General features: G+C 35.0%; 1 protein-coding gene across 1 annotated transcript; it reads left to right on the top strand.

The window, feature by feature from the left end:
• Positions 1–136: 136 nt before the first annotated feature.
• On the top strand, positions 137–17,118 carry LOC109085667 (SAP30 binding protein). Its single transcript, XM_042729449.1, has 11 exons — positions 137–293; positions 855–973; positions 1,738–1,782; positions 3,822–3,864; positions 8,029–8,117; positions 14,541–14,632; positions 14,747–14,807; positions 14,909–14,960; positions 15,065–15,123; positions 15,296–15,377; positions 16,159–17,118. Exons 1-11 carry the CDS (start codon positions 200–202, stop codon positions 16,335–16,337), a joined length of 915 nt encoding a protein of 304 aa, XP_042585383.1. The 5' UTR covers positions 137–199; the 3' UTR covers positions 16,338–17,118.
• The last annotated feature ends 1,550 nt before the right edge of the window (positions 17,119–18,668 follow it).

An 18,668-nucleotide genomic window follows, 5' to 3' on the forward strand; every position in this document is an offset into this window, starting at 1 on the left:
TTAGTTGTTGTTCTTTTACTTTAAAGTGGTAACTCTAATAAAAGTTTAAATGTCTAAACAAAGTCTCCAAACGCGTCGTGGTAACCTATGGCAACCAAACAGCTCTGCGTATTCCACGTGACGCGCGTTTCAAAACGAGCATGCGCAAAGCCGCACACTGACTATAGCATTACGTCATTATTGTGCGCCAGCGCTAAACATGGCGAGCGGTAAAAAGAATGCTATTCTCACTTCACTAGCGGCTTATGGAGATGATTCAGAGCAGGATTCAGATCCAGACATAGATGATCAAGGTATAAACTCTAATTAGTGTTAGGTTAAGCATGTAAATACTGGGACTTTGCAACACTGGCGGCTTTGTTGTCGATGTAGGGGTAACGTTAACTTGGAGTTTACGTAACGTTACGCGTCGCTATAAATGACAGAGAATGACACAATGTTGTGGAATAGACAAAATATGACTTTTTTATATATATAATATATTACTGTTATAGGTTTAATCGGGTATTTTATTAATTGCTGGGTAGTATTGCGGATGCTGTTATGATGAATAGTTGACCAGTGAGTTTTGTAAAGGGCAGTGCATGTAAAATTGGTTTGTCTCCTGCTTTATTTACTTAATGTTGAAGTTTTTTTTTAATGTCTTTTCTTCTTCTGCTTTATGTAACTTTATGCTTGTAACATTCATTGACACGACAGTTAGCCTCAACTGTTATAGCAAAAGATCTCATATTAGTGTTTTATGGATTTACAGTAGCAACAATAACTAGTAACTAACGTTAACTATGGTATATAGAGTTGTAACTGTGGCCTCAGTGGAATTTAAAGAGCCTTTTTTTGTGCTTGTCTGTCAGAATCTCATGGTGGATTGGTGTGGGCTGGTTACGGAGAGGATGATGTGAGTCGTGTGGAGGAGGCAGATGAGAAGCCCTCGGAGAATGAGGACAGTGATGATGACAGCACTAGAAATTCGGTCAGTCTTAACCACAACTTTCAGTTTAGGGGTATTCTAGAAGTGTCAGACCATCACATTCACATGGAACGTAATTCACAAAATTCACATTTTTAATGGACCCTCCATCAATTAGAGAAGATCAAAGCCAGTTGTTATAAAAGGAAGTAACACTACATTTTTTGCAACAACGAACAATTACGTGAAAAATAATTGTGATCATGTCACTTGATTTGAAATATATATATATATATATTTTTAAGTGTCATTAGGAAAAACGAATGAAACATTTAAATAAAAAGAATTTAAATAGTTTCACATAATTATAAAGTATATACAAATTTCCATCTGCTTTTAATGCACATTATTCTTGACCGCTAATAAGATTAGTGCCATATAAAAGTAAAAAATCTTGATGATTTGTTGAATAAAGGTTCTGATTTGGTAGTTCTGATATTTGGTACAAATATTCTTTTTAAATCAAATGTTAAAAGATTACAATTGCCCCTCTTTTTTTATTTCAACTTTGATTGATTGCATTTCCCACCGTCTGTGTCAAGACTGTTTTATGGCATGTGCTATAATTGATATGATATCACCTATATAACTGATATGATATCAACTATTATTAGATTCATCAGAAAAAGGCCACATTCAGAACACAATTCACAGTCATTCTCCGAAGCACCATGGTTGAAACTTTGTACACCTGAAGGGGGAGCTCTTGAGTGTGGTTTTGGGTTTAATGTTGCTGTGGTGATCCTTGTTCATTTTTGTTTTCATAGGAAGAGGAGGAGTCAGACTCAGGGCAGACCCAAGATGATCTGAAGGTATGCGACCCCACCTAAATTCCCTATCTGACTGCTGTGGGGTTCAGGGTATCAAACCCAAGACACACCCTTCCTCAGCTTATCGCAGTGTTATGATTGGTCTCAAACCAAGAGAACATAACACACAGCATCTCTCCAACTGAGGAACAACATGCGTGTTTGAACTTGCAGAGAAGGGTCATATGAGAGTAATACAGCATGTCCTTAATGTTTTCATGCATATTTACTGAAAATTAGGGTTATGCACAGTTACTTTTGTTATACATTTATTTAAAATGAACAAAAAGTGTTCAAAATGTTGGGGACAGTTGAATGTATTAGATGTTTTTAAAAGTTATTTGATCAAAACTACAGTCAAAATTATATAAAAAATTATTCAGCAGCCAGTGATTGATTGATTTGGTTCTCAAGAAATATTTCTTATATGTACTGCTTAGTATTTTGTAAAAATCAAACATTTTATTCCAGGATTCTTTGAGAAATAGATCAAAAGAACAACAATGCAAAAGTCTTGACTGTCACTTTTTATCAATTTAATACATCCTTGCTGAATAAAAGATTTAATTTATGTCATTACTTACTGACCCCAATCGTTTGAACAGTAGTGTATATGGAATTCACATGGCACTATCATGATAGTGTCGAGAAGCACATTTATGTTGTTATTTTATGAATACATTTTCTGATTATAAGTTCCAAGAGCAAGAATCTAAATTCCATCTAAAAGGATTTCAGATGTGCAAAGCACTGCAGTGGCAAGTTATTTCATGCACTAGCATTACTTTTTGATAATAGAAGCCACACCCCAAAGACAGAACACTGTTCGTCGTGCTAACTAAATAAGAGCATCAAAGCATGTTTTGTAATAAAATAATTTAATTAAATTGATTGCTTAATAATGACTTTTCCAAATGTAAGAGTTATGGTGCTTTTTGTTCTTATGTGGGTTCAGTTCATTTTTATCCTTTTGACTGTTATTCATCCAAAAACTACAATTCACATTTACTCACTCTCTCGTTGTTTAAAACAAGTCGATATGGTGTTTTGAATATTTCATTGTAACCTAAAAGGGGGAATTCTGAAGAATCTTTATGCACATATTGCATAAAAACAACAGCATGTGGGTTTGGAATGGCATGAAAGTAACTATTCCTTTAAATGCAGGCTGTAATCTTCACTTAGTAAGTGTCTTATAATTTTATGATTCAGACTTTTTTTTTGTCTTTGCTGTTGTAAAAGTGCATGCAGGTGCATGCCAATGAAATGGCAAAAAGTAGATCCATTAACCCCGTGGTCCCATTTTTGGGCTCATCTAAATGTAAAAGACCTGTTTTAGGGTAGGCCCCCCACCTCAGTGGAGATAGATGGGTCCTTTTTTGTCTCACATTGTTTTGCCATACAGGGTTTTCAAGTGAATGGACTGTTGTTAGGATTTGTGCTTTTGGCTACAAGAGATTCATCCCTTAGTGAGTCATATCTGTCTTTCTCTGTGCTGTCCTAGACAGATTTTCTACTTGGGCGCTTTTACGAGACCATTCTTCCATCTGCACATCCTGTTGCTGAGTGACTGTATGTGTGAGATTGTGTAAAGGAGGACACTGAATAGAGGGCCAGTGTATTTTTATGCACAGTTTTAATTTTCCCAAGAGAGATATTTTGTGTTTTAAAAGTGTTGTTTTTACAGCACAGGATTAAACCTATTTTTCTCATCTGAATAGCTAGTTGTGTATTAGGGTCTTTTTTATTTTTTTAAATTTATTTCTTTACAAAAAATATAATAAAAAAAATATTGAAAATGTAGATTGATTGAAATGTTGTTGGACTTGGAGTTGGCACAAGGGGGCACTAACACTTGTTAAATGAACAAACATACATTGTTATTAGCCCATGCTGATAATATCAAAAAGGCCAAATATGAATCCTTTCTAACAATATTTTACTTGGTCTGTCGTAATTCATCTCATGTACACGTACATTGCTAACACTGAATGTGTTATTGATTTTCAATTATGCATGTTTGTCCTTTTCTTCTTTTGTAGGATGTCACAGAAGTGGAGGTTAAAGACCCCAATGAGCTTGTTGGTAAATATAAAATTAATAAACTATACTCATAAATCATCTTCAAATATTTTTTTTTTTTTTTTTACATTTTTTAGCTTTGATATGGTAGAGAGCACAGATGTGTATATGTGCTCCAGGTGACATTGTGTAATCAATTTGTCAGAAAGTGGCTGAAGTGTGTGTGTGTGTGTGTGTGTGTATTGACTGTGCCCAGGAAATGAGTAATTCAGGTTGGATTGCTTCAATACTGTTCTATGGAAATTCTGTGTGATTAGTTTGATTACGTAATAGTGAGACCTCAGGATCATCACTTTTCTATTAAACCTAATAAGTATAATCCTGGTTGATTCTGGCAACAATGATTTCTGATTTAGGACTGTTATTATATTAGTAATCATGTAATCTGCTGAGTATTTTGCAGATAAATCAAGTCCTGACAATAACAAAAATGGCAGCATTTCAAGGATGCAAAAATGCTTCATAATGTCCCGTTTATAATAAGCTCAACATGCAGTTCTGTAATCTGCTGCTTTAAATGCTCAAGCACTTTAAAATCAGGTGGAATCCTGATATTGTTCCTCTGTTATTATCGTTATAATTGTGCCGTAGGCTTCACTGTTTTCTTACCTTTAGAATAGTTATTAAAACTTTATAGTTATCATCCTTGGTGTGAATAGGCCTTTGTGATTGGTCTCCTTCTTTCCAATTCAAAAAGTAGTCAAAGATTGTATTTTTATTTATTTATTTTATCAATAATTTTTTTACTTTTTTTTTTTTTGATACTCAAATTTTTTCAAAGTTATTGTATTGTACTGAAAGCTGTCATGTGCAAGTATCTGTGCCACTAGCAGCTCTGAATGAAAGAGGTAGTCTCACACCAGTCTTGCTTATGAATTACTTTGTCTCTGTAAATGAAGCTGAAAGAGGAAATTGTTTTAATATACTATACGTCAACATTAATATCTTTTTGGTATTGTTACTTCAGCCTGATAAAGAGAAAGAGTGAAAAAAAACTTTATGATATGCAACATTATTAACAAACATAACACATGGAGGCTGCACTAGAAGTTTATGATGTGGGGCCCTTAACTTTCCCTTTGTGTTTATGTGTAAAAATGGTATTTATAACGCCACATATCTTTCCGATGCAGTCAGAGACTGAATATTCTTTTTTTTTTACGGTTGTAGGGAGTTACAGTAAACAAGACACTTGGGCGAGTAACTGAACGTTCCACTTTGTCTTGTTTTTCTTCTCGTTAAAATGTGCAAATCAGAATAGACACAGACAGGAAGGTCTTGTCGGAGACTCAAAGATTTTCTTTGTGGTTGCAAGACAGAAGTTCTTTAGATTCGTCTCTAATTTTCCCTCCTTCTGGTTTTTGGAGTCTTTCTGAGATGGGAGTTGGTGTATGGGCTTTGTGTGTGATTGTGCCACTTGATTGGGTGGACACTGAACTCTGAAGATGCCGGAGAAATGAGTCACTTACAGTCAGTGCATGATTACTCTGATGGAGAGGAAATGACAAAAACCAACCGATGGAGAGAGATCTACTGTTCTAAGATCACAGTATAAATCAGGTCAGGGATAAGAAATCTGAAAGCGGGGGGGGGGGGGGTTAGATTTTTTTTTTTTTTTTTTAGAAGACCCTCATCTTCCCAGCATTCCTGTGCACACTTTCTGCCTGCTGCTACCACATTTACTCTAATCACAGTGTAATAATTAGGATATGCTTGAATGCTTAATAAAACACAGCTTTCAGACCAACTACATGAACCTGAATCCTTGACAGCTACAAATATAATTACACACTCCTAAGTCTCGTAAAATGACCGTTTTATATTGAAGATTTTTATATTTTCTAAGAACATTTGAGCTGTGTTTGTCTTTGTTGTTCTGGTTTTGTTGCTAGGGTGTTCTGGGTGGTTTCTAGGTGGTCACTTGCAGTCAAAAGAGCCCACATGACTCTGTTTAATGTTCTGGTCAATGCAGTGGGCAACTTTTGGAGGTAAAAATCCCATTTATTTTATCCAGAGGGAAATTTATTTTGAAAGATAGTTTAAACTGTTAAATATAGACCTACTGTGAGCTATGAGGTTTTCTATCGATGGTGTATGCTTTTATTGATGTCATCAATCCCCTTTATTTCAGCTTATTTTTTTACTAATTGTTTAACAGTAGAATTCTGGGTGAAAACTACATTACCCATGATTCTGCAAAAATACTCCACCAATCAGAAAATCAAAACAAGCTAATTGAGCCAAAAGAGCTCTTGAATGCCCACTCGAATGCAGTTTTATATGTTCTCAAAAGACGAAAATATTTGTTTGTATTTTGCAATAAATATATATTTTTTTGTTTGTTTCTATATAAATAAAATCTTTAAATCAGTAGTTTAATATTTCTCTTTTTTATTTTGATTGTTATGCATGGGATTGTATTTCTTAACCTCATTAAAGCTTAAATACACAATCTTATTATTGGCAAATTTTTCAATACTCTGAACTTTGTATTAAAAGTGCTTCTTGTGTTTATTTGCCACTTTATGATAAATCAGTTTTATTCCTTATTTTAAGTTGCTTCGTATAAAAGTGTCTGCTAAAATAATAAATGTAAATGTACTTTTTTTGTCTGAAATGTATGTTGTCAGTCACCTCGTAGCTGGTTGGTTTGGTTCATTGCTTTATCAAAGACTACTTGAAAATCCCTATGGAAAAAATTAATAGGAAAAATACTTTCCAAAACCAAGGCCACTAAAACAGTGGATGGGGACTGTTGCACTCTATACGACACAGGTTCCTCCTTCAGTGTAACTATAACATCCATCAGGTGAAAAATAATTCTGATCACTTAAAATCACAATTTGAGGTGTCATTTATAGACAAGATATACGTTAAAGTTTAATACAGAGTATAAAATCTCTAACCGTAAGTACAGTACAAGTGTGCATGATCTGTTTTGCCATAGGGTTTTTCTCGTAAGTACGGTTTATGTAAGCCTGCTCTGGCTGAAAAATGCTTTTACCTTTCCGAAGTACCTCGGCAAGTTTCCATCGCTAGAGGGCCTGTTTTTACATGTTTATGTCTGTGTGATACTCTGCGTTGCTTAGGGAAGCATGCCACATCTAGAGGGCCCCACCCAGCCCTTCCCTGCTTCTGTGTGCGTGCGTGTGTCTGGCATGTGTTTTGACAAAAGGAGGCATGTTTTGGCTTCACAGTCACTGCCTCAGACTTGCCCAGAACAGCAGCCAGGGGGTGTGAGAGAGGCAGATGGGGGTAGAAGGGTGTGTGGGATCGAGAAGAGAGGAGGTGAGGTGAAAGAGAAGTCGGCAGTGGCCTGTTCCAACCAGTATGGTTTGAATAGTGTTCACTGCTGCATGTGTACGCAACCACAAATTCCATTTCTTGGTAATTCGCTCCAGAGACGTCTGATGCAGACTGCTGATGGACGCTTCTAGTTTGAGGGAATAAAAAAAACAATAATTATTGCAAATGCTTACGGAATTTAAGAAGTAAAAAATAAAAAAAGAAATATAGCTTGAGGTTAAAGTTGCATACAGAATCCAGAATGTTTGGAAACTTCATACCACTGATGGGAGTATTTTTTTTTTTTTTTTTCCTGGTTGATTTCTTTGTTTATTTGTTTATAAAATGTGCTTCATGTGCTTTTTTTATTTCTTTTCTTATTTTTTTTTAATTGATATTAGCTTATTTCTGTCTGTATGAAATATGTAAAAGTATATATCAGAGAAAACTGATGTAACTGCACCACTTGGCTTACATAAATGTAAATATATATATAATGATTTTTAATGATATTGGATTATATAATTTTTTTTTATTTATATAATGATTTTATGTAACATATAAGCTTGCAATATATATTATGTTTAAAAAATAAAATGTAGGTAATTTATATATTTTGATGGGAAAAAATAACAAATAAGCTTATATTTTATTATTATTATTAAAATAAGCTTGCATTTTAACAACATGAGAAAAATACTCAGAAACCTATAGCAAGTTTGCATGGGCGAGCACTACTAGGTTTTCTTGAGAAAATCTAAAAATCTAGTTTTACGAGCACGCTGCGTGACTCACTGTCATTACTCCACTGCAGCATTTTATGTTTTAAGTAAATTGCATGTATTTGCTGTCTTTGAGTATTGTTTTTTTCCTTCTTCACAGCACAGTTTTCGGAGAAGGTTCGGAATATGTCTCCAGATGAGATCAGAATTCCTCCTGAACCTTCCGGGCGTTGTGCCAGTCATCTGCAGGTGAGATGGTTGCTGTATTCTGTTTGAGATGTTCTTGACTTGCTGCCATGGGCTCCAATGAGAGAGATCTTGAGGGCACTTGTTCACTGTGCTTGTCTTCTGATAGATGCTAGTCTCTGCTATCAAATAGCTTGTCGGCTGACCATTCACAGGCCTGCATTGTGCATATTGCACAAACAAATGACAAGAGTGGGCCAAAATCATTTCTAATCTGATTGGTTGGCTGATGTGCTATGCCAGGGAGTCACATTTGTACCCACAAAGGTGTTAAAGACTGCTGCAGGGGGGGTGGTGGTTTTTTGTGTGGTTTTTTTTTTTATTTTTTAGATATTGTTTTTTTATAAGTTTTTGTATATGTGATTTTTTGGGTCTTTTGAAACTGGAGAAAATCAAATTCTCACTTAGGGGGTCAACTGGCAGGTTCTATACTCAGTGGAGACCACTACTTAACTATCTAGATAAGCTGCCAGCTCAGGAAGTCTCTTTGTAGAGTCCCACTATATGGTTATATAGGTACTATTCCTTCTGTTCCGGTCCGCCAGCGGCAGATAGCCCCCCGCTTTTGATCTGTTCACCCTGAGACACTCCAACATAACAGATAACAGCAGATAACTTGCTTTGATGTCTGAGGAGTGGGCAGCAATTGTTTGATATTTACTTTGTACAGTTAATGATTAGCACTAGCAACTTACATTGGTATCTTTAATTATTACTGTGTAGGTTTAGGTGTATATAAATGTATGTATGAGTACATATAAAGGTTTTTCTATATTTTTTGTATTTTATTATTATTATTTATTTTATTATTATTATTATTTAGTTATTTATATAAAAAAAAGATAATGTTTTTTTTAGGCATTTGGTAATAAATGTATTTTAAGCACACTTACATTTATTAAAAAAAATCTAAATCAGTAGTTTTTGGATGGACTGAATTTGATTGATTGTTTGTAGTACTACATCTTTTTGTTTAAACTATTGCATGATTATTTAAATGAGTGGTTATTGACTTTGATAATAGACTGCCATGAAATTTCAAATTTTCCCATAAACATCACGTAAAAAAAACAAACAGTGGTTGGTCTATTTCTCACAATTTAAAATAATTTCACATTTGTTAGATAACAATATGATCGAACAATAAGCTATTTATTAATTTAAGGTTATATTAATTTTAACATATTAATACTTATTTAAAATGACAGGTTGTCCATTAACATTAGTTAATGCACTGTGAACTAGAGCTGCACAATAAATCGCATGCGATATTTAATGCGCATTTTGTCTTTAAAGCCAGTTCTGTAATCAGCGGTAAATCTCCATCACAGCTTTACTGACAAGATGTGCATTAAATACCGCATGCAATTTATCATGCAGCTCTACTGTGAACTGACATGAACAATTTTATTTTTATTAACAAAAATTAATAAATACAAAAACAATAGAGATTGTGTCAAAGCAACTTTACAGTATTAAATAGGAAAAAAGTTGGTCAATAATGCAAAAGGACAATAGTAAATACTCAATTTTCAGATAAAGGCAGTTATTAATTAAAATTAGTGTCCCCAACTAAGCAAGCCAGAGGTGACAGTGGTAAGGAACCAAAACTCCATCGGTGTGAAGAAAAAAACCTTGGGAGAAACTAGGCTCAGTTGGGGGGGGGCAGTTCTCCTCTGGCAAGATGAACCAGCAGGTTGTTCCAGCAAAGTCAGATTGTGCGGAGGACTCATCTGGTTCCTGTGGTCTTGTCCCGATGGCTGTCTAGGAGACAAGGTCTTCACTGGGGATCTATTTCTTGGGTTCATCTAGTTGTTCTGGTCTCCGCTGAATATTCAGGGCTGTTGAGGTCATCTCTAGGTCCTGATCCACCATTTGGGCTGGATATGTACTGGATCCGGGTGACTGCTGTGACCATCTGATCTGGATACAGACTGGATCTGGTGGCTATGTTGATCTTTGTTTGTTTGAGAAACAGACTAATATTAGCATAGATGCCGTTCTTCTATCAATGTAACAAGTACATCTGGTGTTATGGGAAAGGTTTGATGAATTAACATTTCTGCTTTTGACATTGAGAGTATAGGTCGTAATTTAGATATATTTTTTAGATGGAAAAATGCAGTTTTACAAATGCTAGAAATGTGGCTTTCAAAGGAAAGATTGCTATCAAATAGCACACCTAGGTTCCTAACTGATGACGAAGAATTGACAGAGCAGCCATCAAGTGTTAGTGTTCTTGGTCATTACATGCAGGGTGCGATTTGTGAAAAAAACAGAGGGGGGGATGCTTTTGAAAATTTTTATGAAATGTTTTTAATACAACGGAAATTGTATTTAGTGTGATCTCACTAAATCTTACAATGATCTTAAAAACATTGTAAGCCTACGTTAGGCCTATTAATTGTAATGATTTAATGTCCACGGTTATTCAAACAACAAATTATATAGAGAAAGCGAGCAAAGAACAGAACAGAGCTTTTTGAAACTCCGAATCAGTTAAACCATTGCGTTGCAAAATGATTCATTGTTTCGAAGCGCTCCAATCGGATCGCGTATCGCGAATCATTTGATTCAGATCGGGACGTCAGAGCGTGTATCGCGAATCATTTTAATCAGATCGGGACGTCAGAGCGGGTTTGCCTGATGTTTTTATCCCCACCGGGGATAAAAGTTATTCAGCAGAGGCAGGGATGCATAGACCAGAGGGGGGGAAATCCCCCCATCCCCCCCGGCAAATCGCACCCTGATTACATGCAGAGGTTTTAGGTCCAATAATTAACACCTCTGTCTTTTCAGAATTTAGCAGTAAGAAATTACTCCTTATCCAGTTAAAGCATTCTGTTCAAATTGGTATGTTTAGCCGGGCCGCAAAGGAATATGGAGCTGAGTATCATCAGCATAACAGTGAAAGCTAACACCATGTTTCCTAATGATATCTCCCAAGGGGTAACATGTAAAGTGTGAAAAGTAATGGCCCAAGTACTGAGCCTTTAGGTGCTCCATACTACACTTGTGATCGATATGATACCTCTTCATTCACTGCTACGAATTGATGGCAGTCAGATAGGTAAGATTTGAACCATGCTAATGCACTTCCGTAATGCCAAAAAGTTTTCTAGTCTATTCAAAAGAATGTTGTGGTCGATAGTGTTGAACGCAGTGCTAAGATCCAGTATCACTAATAAAGAGATACAACCATGATCTGGAGAGAAGAGCAGGTTATTTGTAACTCTAAGGAGAGCAGTATCAGTACTATGATATGGCCTAAATCCTGACTGGAAATCCTCACAGATACCATTTTTCTCTAAGATGGAATGTAATTGTGATGATACTGCCTTAGTTTTTTTTGACAGAAAAGGGATATTCGAGATTGGTCTATAATAAACTAGTTCTTTGTGGTCAAGTTGTGTTTTTTTTAATGAGAGGCTTAATAACAGCCAGTTTGAAGGATTTTGGAACACATCCTAATGACAATGACAAATTAATAATAGTCAGAAGAGGATCAATGACTTCTGGAAGCACCTCTTTTAGGAGCTTAGATGGAATAGGGTCTAACATACATTTTGTTGATTTAGGTGGTTTAACAAGTTAATACAATTCCTCCTCTCCTTTAGTAAAGAATGAGTGGAATTGTTCCTCAGGGGATCTATTGCGTATTATCTGATGCGATACTGTAGCTGAAGGCTGCATGGTTACAATTTTATCTCTAATAGTATTGATCTTGGAAATAAAGTATTTCATGAAGTCATTACTGCTGTGCTGTTGGGAAATGTCAACACCTGTTGATGCTTTATTTTTCGTTAATTTAGCCACTATATTGAATAAATACCTGGGGTTATGTTTGTTTTCTTCTAAAAGAGACGAAAAGTAATCAGATCTAGCAGTTTTTAATGCTTTTCTGTAGGATAGGGTACTTAACCGCCATGCAGTACGAAATACCTCTAGTTTTGTTTTCCTCCAGCTGTGCTCCATTTTCCGGGCTGCTCTCTTTAGGGTGCGAGTGTGCTCATTGTGTCAGACTGTTAATCTTCCTTAAGCATAAAGGAGCAACTGGATCTAAAATGCTAGAAAAGAGAGAGTCCATCAAGTTGTTCTGAGCTATTGGATATGGTGAGGGATTGAGATAGATCAGGAAGATTACTTACAAAGCAGTCTTTTGTAACAAGGGGTAGAATTTACAGTTTTAGCTATGTGGAGTTTGCACAAGACTAGATAATGGTCTGAGATATCATCGCTTTGCTGCAGTATTTCAACACCATTAACATCAATTCCATGTGACTGTATTAAATCTAGAGTATGATTTCGACAATGAGTAGGTCCTGGCATGTGTTGTCTAACCCCAATAGAGTGCAGAATGTCTATGAATGCTGATCCCAATGCATCTTTTTCAATATCAACATGGATATTAAAATCACCAACAGTTAAAACTTTATCTGCAGCCAGCGCCAACTCAGATAGAAAATCAGCAAATTCTTAAATAAAGTCTGTATAGTCCCCTGGTGGCCTGTATACAGTAGCCAGTACAAATATTATAGGGGTATTAGTGCCGGCATGGATAACAATCTTACTGAATTTACATTTAGCATTAGCCAGAACTTTTAAATGTGCCAAGATGTCAGGCGCTCTGGCTCCCAGTAAACATTGAAATATGGTGGCTGGTGTCTCTATTTTCACGTTCCATACAATAGAATCGCCAGTAACTAAAGCACCTTATTAGGTTTCTCAGTGGGTGCGTCACACTGAGTGGGGTGTACGTGTTTGATGTTTTGATCAGAACGGAAGTGCGGTATTTTGACCCGCGGCTATGCCGCCTCACAGTCACCCAGTTGCCATGCTGCGGAGACTCTGTAACCAGAACCGAACAATGTACAGGACTCCCTGAGCTAGTCGCATCAAAAGCCATATCTACAGCCCTCACATTCTTACTGTTCTCAATTAAAGTTTGGATGCATGTCTCTAGTTCTGAAATGTTCTGTCAGTCTAACTATTTCTCTGCATTTATCACGTGAATCTCTTGTCACCGACAGAGAGAGATAAACTAAACGTGGCAAGCAGTGCAAATAACAATAGCAGGAGAAGACATTACTCACCGTGTTTGTTGAATGATTCTGACTTACCACTGTATTTTGGTGAACTCGTGAAAAATGGAGTGAGAGAGAGAATAAACAGAACGAGAGAGAAAAGAAAACGATAATAGACGTAAATAGAAACGTGAATGGAAAACAATGGTTGAATTGTTGGTGAATATCCTTATCTGAATTTTTAGTAGAATATTGATATTTTTATGTTTTTATTGTTTTAAAAATTGGCACAGTTTAATGCAAACACGTCTTTATCAACAGTATCAGTTTCCTCCTGTTTTTTTTCCCCATATGCCAGCCGAAAAACATTCTCTCAGCTGCTTTGTTTTGGTTGGACTGCTGCTCCTTGTCAACAGTAATAAAAGGAGATTTCTTATGGGTTCATTGTTTCAGTTCTTGGCAAGCTGTTTAAAGCACATGTTCAGATCCTGGCTGGCATGTTTTATCTCAGGGTGTGGCACTGGAGGGCTTGAGGGGGTGGAAGGTTGTAGGTGTCAGGCTTTCAGGTGTTTTGCCCCACCCGGAGGTAAGGACTGGCAGTTCGCCCTAAATCATCCAACTTGCATCATGTTGTCAGTACATGTCCAGAGGTGCAAACTTTTGAGTTCAGTGATGTCAGACCGTGTGGATGCCAAGGTCATATATGAATGTATTTTTGTTATAATTATTTGGTTTGTTTAATTGCAGCAATATTTATTCATGTATTTTATCAAATTCCAAATAATCCTACCACTTCCTGTTGTAGCTCTCTCTCTCTCGTGAGTCGTGAGCTGTTGGGACAGGTGAACACGGGTGTGGTTTTCACACTCCAGTACAGTACAGCATAGTACTGATAGATGGGCTGGGTTCTTTTTCCATGTTATGATGAATATCCTGTCCCTGTGGCTATGCTGTAATCACTGCTCAGACATGATCCACATTCCCTTATACATCTGAGTTGGTCTTGCTAACTTTCTTGTTGCACATTTTGTACAAATTAACTAATATCAGTGTCTTAACCATCAACATAGGAGTTTTCAGTTTATTTGACTACTTGGAATGTGAAGGAAAACAGATCGAGGAGCTGAAAATGGCACATCTCCAAGTGCTTCTTGGAGTCTGGTTGTCAAAAATCACCCTTTAGTTCTAGAAACTCACACTCGCACAAAGACTTTATTCATTCTTAGTGTCTCACAACACTTGGAGCAAAGAGGCAGTTTTTGTCTTGTTTTGTACTGCACATTTTGCATTTAAAATGGACCCAAGTGGGTTTAACATTGAGTTTGTTCATTTAGCAATATCATACATGTATTTAATATATGTAATGATAGAGAAAAATAATGATTCCCTTTTCTGTTTGTAGGAAAAGATCTTTAAACTTTACGAGCGGAAGCTTCACGGAGACTTTGATACAAACAGCCATATTCAAAAGAAGAAAGAGTTTCGCAATCCAAGGTCTGGAGATAAGAAGAGTTTATGACCCACAATTCACCAGACATAACCTGAAGTAAATTAACTTTTGATATTGTTTTATTTGTTTGCAACCTTACCTTGTGTTTATGTTCATAGTATTTATGAGAAGCTTATCCAGTTCTGTGGTATTGACGAACTTGGAACCAATTATCCAAAAGTAGGTGGTAATGCTTACCTGTTAATACTACATAATATAACATAAAATGTTGTTTATTATTTTGTTCCAAAAATGATATTTTTGTGTTTACTTCTCCACAGGACATGTTTGATCCCCATGGCTGGTCAGAGGATTCGTATTATGAGGCACTAGGTAAGTTTAGCTCTAAATTATGTTTGACATTTAAACTCTAAGGTTGAGAATATGGAATGAATTGACTTCATCTGTTAACTATTTGTGTGCTCTCCTCTCCACAGCCAAAGCTCAGAAAGTGGAGATGGACAAGCTGGAAAAAGCTAAAAAGGAAAAGACCAAGGTTAGAGCCCTGAGGCACTCCACATTAAAAAGAAATAAAAATAATATTACAAAAGTATTAACATTTGTTTGTTCTGTCTGGGCCACATCATCACTGATTGGTAATGTGTGTTCTTTTTTTCTTTCTTTCTTTTTTTTCTTTTTTTTTTTTTTTTTTACCAATGTGTCTTTAGATTGAATTTGTGACGGGCACCAAAAAAGGTACCACTGCTAATGCAGCAGCTTTGGCCACGAACACAACTACCTCTTCCACAGGTACACTACAAGTGTGTTTGACGCATAAATGAGGACTTGAGGGTTTAATGCTGCTTTAAAACAAGAAAATTATAACACGATAAATAACTCTCTTATGATAATAGCCTTCAATAATAATACAAAATAATTATTATTATTATTACTATTATTGTAGTTTTAATTATTAAATATTATTATTATTATTATTATTATATATAAATATTATTATGAAAAAATGTAAAATATATTTTAATAATGTATGTAAATTGTCTATGCAAATTATTTAGTCTCTTTTAGAAGTAAATAATTAAATATGAAATGTAATTATATGAAAGACAATATTTAGATGGTGCCAATCCCTAAAAGCAGTGGTGTAAGTAAAAATTATACTGACAACCTATCAAATCAACTAAATCTACAAAATCAAGTACTAAACTGGACCAAATTAGATCTATCACATTTTCTTGTTTAAATCTTACTTTATTTATATTTCATATGGTTGACAAAGTGATCTTTTATAAAGAACTTAAAGAGGCTATATGTAATTTTTATATTTGTAAATGTTCATGTATTAATCACTTTTGTATTGCCCATGTGTGAATAGCTAGTAATGAAACTTAAAAAAAAAAAGACATTCCCCAACTTCCCAGTTTGTAATTTAAATCCTGTAGACTTATTTTTATGTAGGTCTCAGGAAATTTTTGGCAGGAAATTCAGAAGGATGTGACATTTATGCATGCTTATAATAACAAATTTACTGTTAGTGCTAGTTGAATTAATTTTGAGTTTGATGACCTAACAGATGCTCAGAAGAGGAAGAGCAAGTGGGACTCAGCAGTACCAGTGACTCTGGCACAACCCGCCCTCCTCACCACCACTGCCACCCTCCCTGGAGTCGTCTCTGTGACCACAACAGCCAGCGGCACCAAGACCACAGTCATCTCTGCAGTGGGAACCATTCTCAAAAAAGCTAAGCAATGACACAAAAAGGCAGGGGGATTTCACTTCAGTTTGCCAGATGAAGTTAATGGCCGTTGCACATGTAAATGTAATAAGTTCTGCTGTTTTTGCTTGAGCAACAGTTGGTTTTAACAGTCTGGCAACTGGAATAGATGGTGTTTTCTCTTTTTTAGAAAGTGGAAAATTCTGGATATAGCTTGTATTAGACATCCTGTTTTTGGTTTTGACTAGCTGTTTCAAATACATTCATGTGATGGCTGATTTTTTGATTTAAACTTCTTTGTTGTCTTTGCTCAGATGGTTTCCATTGAAGTCATGATTCTTGTATGTAAAAACGATCATACGTGTCTGTTGCAGTGAAGTCATCTGAACTTCATGTCAAACATATGAAAACTGAAACCTGCAATAATTTATTGCTTATCAGTAAATTAGATTTTCCTTTTAATAATCATTCAATGTTTGATAGATGCTCAGTCTGGTCAGTCTACTTTCTGTGTTTCCATTTTCATGTTTTGGATAGGTCATGTCACACAGAACACCAATTAAACATCACCAGAGGATTCATTCAGTATCTTCTTATAACAATAGCTGACTGTATAATTGCATTTATTATAAGACACAAAGGGTCTTATATTTTGGTGCAAGGTCATTTTTACAGGGTTTTTTTTTTCTGTCCTTTCTATCTTTTTATTTCATTTTAGCGATGCAAGTATATTTTTTTAGACATGTATATATTAAAATGACTCTGGCATCTCAATAGCTCAGCAGTGTAAAAATAAATGTTTTTTTGTAAAATTGCAAATCTGTTGAAGTTTGTTTCATTAATCACTCTGCTTTCTTTGTTTAATTTAAATCTGAAAGAATATACCTCTAGGATGAAGAAGCAGTAGAATATGATGTCAGGTAGTGTTGAGGAATGTGTTTCAGGTTCTAAATTTGGAAGATGGTGTGTGTTTACTAGATGGATCACTGATTTATATTTATATTCACCAGATACTGCTTTTTTTTTTAAATTTTGAACTTGAGCCATCCAAACTTTCATTCAAGCTAAGAAAGGCATTTTCGTCTTTTGTTGAACTTAAGTGCCTTGTTTATTTAATCAAAATACAGTACTAATAACAGTAGTATTTTGAAATATTACAATTTAAAATAAAATTATTATAGTTAAATATAATTATTATCAGTTAAAAACAGTTCTACTGGTTATTTTTGTGGATTTTTTCAGGATTAAAAAACTTTAATAGAAAGTTCAAAATAACGGCTTGTATTTGAAATGGTATGTAAGGTCCACGCACTTGGCCCAAGGTAGGTATTTGTGGCTGAAGGTTTCTTGTGTGTTCGGTCTTTTCAGCACGCAAAGGTATTCAATTTAAGTTCAATTCTAATCTGACTCCATTTTAATATGACCTCGAATTTAGATGACTATTTCTAATTATTATTATTCTGACATTTGATTATTCTATTTATTCTTTAATATAATTGTACTCGTTCATTCGGGTGCTGAATGTTGAATTTCCCCAATTTACCACTTTAAATGGCTCAGCTCACCTGTAATATGATGTATGATTATATATTTTTTTTACATATAATATTTAAATATATATACACTCTAAAAATGCTGGGTTAAAATCAACCCTTTTAGGGACAGTCAACCTATTTAATGTTTTTCATTTTAAAAAACAAAAAATGCACTCTAAAATTGGATTTGTGTGTATATATAGTACAAGAATAGTTCATATACCGTATTTTTAATTCAATGGCAAGTTTTTTACAATCATAAAATACTCAAAAACATTTAGTAAACTTCTTAGGATGTGACAAGAGCACCTAATGGGATTCTGTAGGAAGAAAACTGGTGTCAGTAGGCTGTTCCAGTTCATTAAATAACAATCTTATATATTCATGATTGAAGTTACATCAAATACAGCTTTACCTCGTGCCATCTGGTCTGTAGACATTTACAATTGTCAAAATTTTACATACACTTTGCAGTATCTGCAAAATGTTAATTATATTACCAAAATAAAAGGGCTCATACAAAATGCATGTTATTTTTTATTTAGGACTTTATTTAGGACTTGAATAAGATATTTCACATAAAAGATATTTACATATAGTACACAAGAGAAAATAATAGTTGCATTTATAAAAATGACCCCATTCTAATGCTGTTACCTGGATGTTCCACAGCATTTTTTTTTTTTTTTTTTTTTTTTTTTTTTTAATGAGTCTTTGTTTTTTGTGATTTTTTTTGTTGAGGTTTTTTCCTCATGAGGTTTTTTTTTATGAGGAATTTTTCTCTGGGCAGGGCATTAAATTTTGGAAAAAAGTAGTTTTTAACCTGTTTGGCAC

Source organism: Cyprinus carpio, chromosome B8, assembly GCF_018340385.1.
Source record: "Cyprinus carpio isolate SPL01 chromosome B8, ASM1834038v1, whole genome shotgun sequence".
NCBI classification, from domain to species: domain Eukaryota; kingdom Metazoa; phylum Chordata; class Actinopteri; order Cypriniformes; family Cyprinidae; genus Cyprinus; species Cyprinus carpio.

Coding starts and splice junctions, on each gene's coding strand:
- LOC109085667 (XM_042729449.1), top strand. CDS start 200: ATGGCGAGCGGTAAAAAGAATGCTATTCTCACTTCACTAGCGGCTTAT. Junction 14,808..14,908: donor TTGGAACCAATTATCCAAAA/GTAGGTGGTAAT, acceptor ACTTCTCCACAG/GACATGTTTGATCCCCATGG. Junction 15,378..16,158: donor CACAACTACCTCTTCCACAG/GTACACTACAAG, acceptor ATGACCTAACAG/ATGCTCAGAAGAGGAAGAGC.